A 6,928-nucleotide genomic window follows, 5' to 3' on the forward strand; every position below is an offset into this window, starting at 1 on the left:
ATAAAATATAGCATTTACTATAACTTACCTACAGGCCTGATTCTAAAATACTAAATTAAACAAGTTTCTTCACATATTTGCTGCAGCATTTTTATACTTTAATGCACTTAAACATAAGAAGTTTGTTCAAGGTATACCTGTGGAAAAATTCTTTTCAATTCAGTGCTTGCTTTTACTTTTATCACATCTAAACAAAGCTTAAAAAATACAAAAACCACACTCATTACATCTTACTTCTACAACCACTTTAACACATTTTTAACATTTTTAAATTTTTTCAAAATATAATTTCAGAGTTTAATGTTCTACTGACTGAGTTAGTTGGGCTTCTGATATTTAAAGTCTCTTTCACAGTCTCTGCTAGAAAAAACAGAAAGTCCTTTTGACTTAGGTGAAAAACGTCTTGACCGTAATAGTCCTCGGTGTCGTTTGTTTATTACCACTGGTTTCTTAAATGCAGTAGAAATCTTTCTTTTGTTGAGAAGAGTTACATTTATTAAGCTGTTAGGTCTCACACTGAAGCTTTTGCCGGCTGCGGGGCGGAGGGAGAGCGCTCCCGCTGGAAGAAGCGCTCCGGTCCCGCGGCGCTTGTGTCGGAGGGGGCGAACCCCCCGTGGCTGCAGCGCAGCATTTCAGGCGGCCGCTCACCGCGGCTGCTCCCCATGGCAAAGCGCCCATGCCGAGTTCGGAGCAGCACAGCCTCGCAGGCGTCCCGAGCCGCAGCTGCTGCTGTGCACTCAGAGACATGCTGAAGTGTATTGTATATCACCCGCCATGGCTTGCTCGGTTTCTTTGCTGACTTATCATCTTCTAACACTGCTTCCCACAGTATATCCCCAGATTTTCTCCATTCCGAAAGTTCATAGACCATATGAGGGTTAAGGAAAATTTCTTCAGCATATCCGTAGGCTAAAACAAATCTATCCCCTTTACCCCTCGCCATTCTAGATACGCGGCGGATAACTTATATGCTGCTTGCCTTTTCATACCTCTTTCGTGAGCGCTCCTACAGCTTTCCAGGCTTCCGGCAGCACGTATGGCTCAGGTCACCGATGTGAACCCCACGGGTGCCTCAAAATTCTGGCACCTATGATTTAAAATATATTATGTTGTTGTCATTTACAGAATACACCCTGTGGGAAGAGGGATGGAAGTGTTTATTATGCTAATAGCAATGAGTATGCTAATAATGAGGCAAGGGCGGAATTGACAATCAACCATCTAGCTGGAGAAGGACAACACAGCCTACCAGATGATCAAGCAGCAGGTATCCTCAGAGAAGTATTGGATGATATCAAAGAGATGGCTTTGCAAGCTTTAATCCAGGTATTGGATGGTAGCACCCCCCATTTGGACTAGCTTGGGTGGCTTCAGCTAAAGCTTTAGGACAATCAGACCATCTTGGGTGCCTGTTAAGTAAGCAAACCAATGCTACTCCCTCACATTGAGTGGCCGGCTCTCAGACATAGAGACCATCAGACATGCCACCTTGCAGAACAGCGATAGAATTTTTATTCTGGGAACATGGGCATGGCTGTGTAGACTCTGAGGGCATGTGTTGCATGAACCTCTCCAGCCACAGCGAGTCAATCCACAAGAGCATTCAAGTACTGAATGAAGAGTTCAAGAAGCTTCAAGTGGAAAACAAAGTCTGGTTCAATAAACTCTTCCAATCCAAGGGATAAAAGGGTTGGATGATGTCTATCTAAAAGAGGACGTTTAATTTTCCTAGTTGTTGTTGTATTGTTAATTGTCTCATATTTGTTTAGATGCTTTTAGAAAGTTTTACAAAATTCTTTCAGTTTTGTCTTTGTTGTAAAACAGAAAGAGGGAACATACCCAACACAGGATCCTCATGGACTCCTTGGAGGAGAGAACTGGAGGTCCGGAAGGCACAAAAACCTCTCAGACACTCAATTTTGGAAGGAAATTCCTTAAAAGTCCCTAAAAGTATACTTAAATCCATAAAGTACCTTAAAAATCTTGAGTATCTCAAGGCATTAATGAGCCCCACTGAGTGTCAGTACAAAGCTCCCCAGGGACTCATTAAAGCAGATAATTGGGGCCATGATTGTAAAACCTCTCACACAGTGTGTATCAAAAGGGAAACACCAAGTACCTTAAAATAACTGAAGTACCCTGTAGTATTAATGAGCCCCACTGAGTGTTGTTACTGAGAAAGCCTCTCCAGGGAATAATTACTGCAGATAATTGGAGGCCATGATTGCACAAAGCTCTCAGAGACTCCAAAGCAAAAGCCAAACCCAAAATCCTTTGAAAAACCTGCAGTCCCTACAGGGAGAATTAAGGAGCCCCCAGGGCCATTCCTGAGCAAGGCTCCCCAGGGACTCCTTCCAGCAGATCCTTGAGGCCACTGGGATGTGGGCTAGGGGGGGATGCTGAGGGCAGGACAAGGGGCTGACAGTGCCCAGCCTGGCTGGGGCTGTGCCAGGAGGCCCCAGGGCCTCAGGACAAGGTGTCTCCTCACAGCCCTTATTGGCACAGATCCTACTGTGCCCCAGGGCACCAAGACTTGGCTTCTCTTTGTCCCCACCTGTCATCACTGCCTGCAGTTCTCTGCTCTGCCTGGGGCCTAGGGACACTTTCTCATTTGTGCTCCTCAGTGGGACCCATTAAAAGTCCAAGAAACTTTGCAGTTGGATTCTGACTTGGAGTTCTGGAGAGGTTTCTTCAGCTCCCTCTCAGGGACTGATGTTCAGAGCCTGAGCAAAAAGCCCCAGAGGCTCATTAATGTCCTTCTGCTGTGTCTGTGCTGCTGAGCTGGGCTGGACTCCTGGCACAGAGGCAGCTCCTGGTAACCAAGAAGAGCTTCAAAACCACATTTCTCTTGATGAGCAGCTCTTCTGCCACCTCAGCAGGGCTGGGGCACTGCCTGCAGCCACCCCAGGCACAGCACAGAGGCACAGAGAGCTTCAATCAGTCAGGGCTGGGAATGTGCTGAGAAGTGCCTGGGGCAGAATCACTGCCAGCCCTTGGCACAGGAACCTCTGGCTGCAGGACAATGCAGCTGCAGCTCCTGAAGCCATCTCCTAAAGCTGGAACATCCCACTGCCTACAGATTCTGTGAGTATAACTGGGTATTTCTGGTGCAAAGGAGGAGAAATGCTCATGAAGCTCTGACATGCTGAGGGGTTCTAATAAGTCATAGAATATTTCCAAGACAAGCTTTTTAATAAAAGTGAGGAAATTTACTAAGAGTTCAAGTATTCAGTTTCCTAATATTGGAGAATGTCAGGAAGGGAGGGTTAAATATTAAAGATAGTATGAATTGCTAATCATTATATTCTTCAAGTCCCTGAGATATCCAAACTGTTGGTTTTAGCGATCAATAGATTCACTGGAGATCCCTAATGTGCTTTCAGTCACTCTGCCCATGGACAGCACCAGCATCACCTTTGCTGGACCCATCAGGCTCAGTCGGAGCTGTCCTTTCTACAAGCTGTAAACAGAACCTGCCCCAGCCAGTGCCCTGCAAACAGGCAGGGTTCTCTCAGGCCAAGGAGAGGGCATAGAGATTTGGGGTCTGTGAGTGCTGGCATGGAGAGAACAGGCACAGGGAAACACCTGCAGGAGGAAAACCTCCAGGAAGCAGCAAGAAGATCGAGCAATGAGAGAAAACAAAACCCAGGAATGCTGTGGCAGGGAGAGTTTAGAGATGCCCACAGGATCCCCTCCAGTGCAGCCCCTCCCTCTGAACAAGCCCCCTCCCTCCTGTGCCCCAGCCCAGCCTCTGCCCTCAGGGCCGGGGCTCCAAGGCGTGCAGCCCCTCCTGTGCAGGCAGAGCTGCAGCAGAGCCGTGGGGCAGCTCTGCAGCCCTGGGCCCAGTTCCCTCTGCAGAGCACAGGGCTGGGAGCAGCTGCCGGGCACGGGGGGGTCTGGCAGGGGGCACAGCTTGCTCAGGGTGATGCTGTCCCCAGTGCCTGGCTCTGGGCAATGCTGTCAGGGCAGCCAGGGAAGGAGCTGCATCTCCCTTCATCCAATGCCATCATAAGGACACTTGGAAGTGTCCCTGAGATTTCAGTCCGAGCTGGGAGCTTCAATCCAGGGTGCAAACCTGTCCTAGAGCATCTCTGAGTTATAAGATTGATGGGGAAAGGCAGAGGTGTTGTGACACTGAAAATGCTGCTGGGTTGGTAAAATGAGCAAAGTGAGTCCTTGGCTACAAATGTGGAGCTGGGCTGTGGTGGATGCATCTGCTCCCAGCAGTAGGTGGTGGCATTTTAAGGGAAGCATAAGAAGGTGGTCACCTTCCACCTGAGAAAGTTCAAAGCCCAAAGAAACTGTGAACAGGTCAGAATGACAGACCATCTCTCCTCAGTCTGCATTCATCATCTTGACGCAGGGAACTCACTCTGTTCTCCCTGAGGGCCTCAGACATGCTTATGTTTTTATATGCAAAAAATCCAGCAGAGACATGGGGGGAGCTTATAAAGAAAACCTCAGAACTCTTAAACATTAAAGACCATGTCTGTGTGTTACCGAGGAGGATGTATGGGAAATGGCCTTGATTTTGTTTACAGGTACCTCCCCTAAGTCTTTACTGTCCTTTCTCCATGAACAGGTCCCCATGTGCAGCCCCAGCAAATGTCCAACAGCAGCTCCATCAGGCACTTCACCCTGCTGGCATTGGCAGACACGCGGCAGCTGCAGCTCCTGCACTTCTGCCTCTTGCTGGGCATCACCCTGGCTGCCCTCCTGGGCAATGGCCTCATCATCAGCGCCGTCGCCCAGGGCCACCACCTGCACACGCCCATGTTCTTCTTCCTGTTCAACCTGGCCCTCAGCGACCTGGGCTCCATCTGCACCACTGTCCCCAAAGCCATGCACAATTCCCTCTGGGACACCAGGGACATCTCCTACACTGGATGTGCTGCACAGCTCTTTTTCTTAATGTTCTTCATTGGAGCAGAGTTTTATCTGCTGACCATCATGTGCTATGACCGCTACGTGTCCATCTGCAAACCCCTGCACTACGGGACCCTCCTGGGCAGCAGAGCTTGTGCCCACATGGCAGCAGCTGCCTGGGCCAGTGGCTTTCTCTATGCTCTCATGCACACAGCCAATACATTTTCCCTGCCCCTGTGCCATGGCAATGCCCTGGGCCAGTTCTTCTGTGAAATCCCACAGATCCTCAAGCTCTCCTGCTCCAAATCCCAACTCAGGGAAGTGGGACTTCTTGCTGTCAGTGCCTGTTTGGTATTTGGCTGTTTTGTGTTCATTGTTTTCTCCTATGTGCAGATCTTCAGGGCTGTGCTGAGGATCCCTTCTGAGCAGGGACGGCACAAAGCCTTTTCCACCTGCCTCCCTCACCTGGGTGTGCTATCTGTGTTTATCAGCACAGGCACATTTGCCTCTTTGAAGCCTCCCAACATTTCCTCCCCATCCCTGGATCTGGCCCTGTCAGTTCTGTACTCGGTGGTGCCTCCAGTCCTGAACCCTCTCATCTACAGCCTGAGGAACCGGGAGCTCAAGGCTGCAGTGTGGAGACTGATGACTGCATGCTTTCAGAAACATTAAACTGCTGGGCAATATCTGCAAATAACTTGTAATCAAAGTCATCTTTGCTACTTCTTTTTGGCGAAACTGTGGAGGTTCTTTTCCTTTGTTTTATGTTTAAATATAGTCCAGAAAAAATGTCATTGTTTCTGCCATTTCCTATTTTTTTTTCTCTCCAAATTTCCTGTGGCCACAGACTGTGTCAATGAGGGGCTGAACTCTGGATGACTTTAAAGGAAATAAAGGATTTCCCAGTAGAGTCTTCTGCAGAGATGCCCTTTTGTTCTTTCTCTGGAGCTGCAGCAGCAATGTCTGTGTGCAGAGCTGGGGGCAGATCAGGGCTGGCCCAGCAGCTGTGCCCAGCAGCAGCAGCACTTGGTGTTGCCAGTGCTGCTGCCATGGCCCTGCCCTGCTGCCCTGGTGGCCCTGGTGTTGCTGTGGGGCCTGAGTGCTCTCGGGGCCAGGCACAGCCCTGGGGATGGCAGTGCCGGGGCTGCAGCAGGGACAGGCCATGGGCACTGCTGGGGCAGCGCTGACGCCTCAGCCCAGGGCCTGGGGGCTCCAGGCTCCTGGCCCAGGCTCTCTCCAGAACACGGCCAGGCCAATGCTCAGCACAGAAAAGCCCTGTGAGCAGCCCCACACTGGCCGTGGGAAGGCTGGGGGCAAACAGCATGGCTGGGGCTCTGCAAGGGCCCTGGGGCAGACGGGAAGGAGCAGCAGAGCAGGGGCTGATCCATCCCCAGTGTGCTCCACAGTGCAGGGCAGTGTCCAAGAGCGTCCTGATGGAGCTGCCAACAACATCCCCCCTCTGCAGCCCTGGCCTCTCCCCCAGCTCACACAGGTGCCCCATCCTTGCAGGCACACACACGGCAGCACTGGCTCAGCAGCCCCTGTTTGCATTGCACACAGTACGGGGAGCACACCCATGCTGTTGGTGTGAGGACATGAACCTGAGGGAGCACAAATGCCATCAGCCCTTGGGGCTAGCAAGGGCTGGGGGACACCAGGGAAACCACTCAGCTTTGTCCTGGCCTCTGCAGTCAGCCAGAAAGTTTGTTCCCATCAGCTGGGAGTTTCCTGTGCCACTGCAGATGCTGTTGCTCAGAGCCAGGGCTGCCTGGCAGCCACTCCCAAACTGCCCTGAGCAAGTATTCTGCTTCACCTTTGCTTTCTCCCTCTTTCTTGTTCCAGATTTCTCCCTCTTGCCCAGCCCTGTTCTCTCCCCTGCATACAGCCCATCCCTGTATGCCCTTTCCTCTCTGGCCCCACTCCCTATTGAAGTTCCTGACTTGGCACCATGGGAAGGTCCCTTGGGCAGCAGGATCATCCTACAAGTGCTGCAGGAATTGTCTGCAGGCTCCTGCAGTGCCTGGTGCTGCTCCCTTGCCAGAGGCACCCCAGGCCAGGGGGG

General features: G+C 50.9%; 1 protein-coding gene across 1 annotated transcript; it reads left to right on the forward strand.

Moving 5' to 3' along the window:
• Window positions 1-4,950: 4,950 nt before the first annotated feature.
• On the forward strand, window positions 4,951-5,469 carry LOC134413999 (olfactory receptor 14J1-like; the record flags this gene model as incomplete). The annotated part of the gene is made up of 1 exon (XM_063148002.1): window positions 4,951-5,469. A coding segment is annotated over exon 1 (519 nt), but the record flags the coding sequence as incomplete, so codon positions are not given.
• Between the last annotated feature and the right edge of the window lie 1,459 nt (window positions 5,470-6,928).

This window comes from Melospiza melodia, unplaced genomic scaffold, assembly GCF_035770615.1.
Source record: "Melospiza melodia melodia isolate bMelMel2 unplaced genomic scaffold, bMelMel2.pri scaffold_70, whole genome shotgun sequence".
Classification (NCBI taxonomy): Eukaryota; Metazoa; Chordata; class Aves; order Passeriformes; family Passerellidae; genus Melospiza; species Melospiza melodia.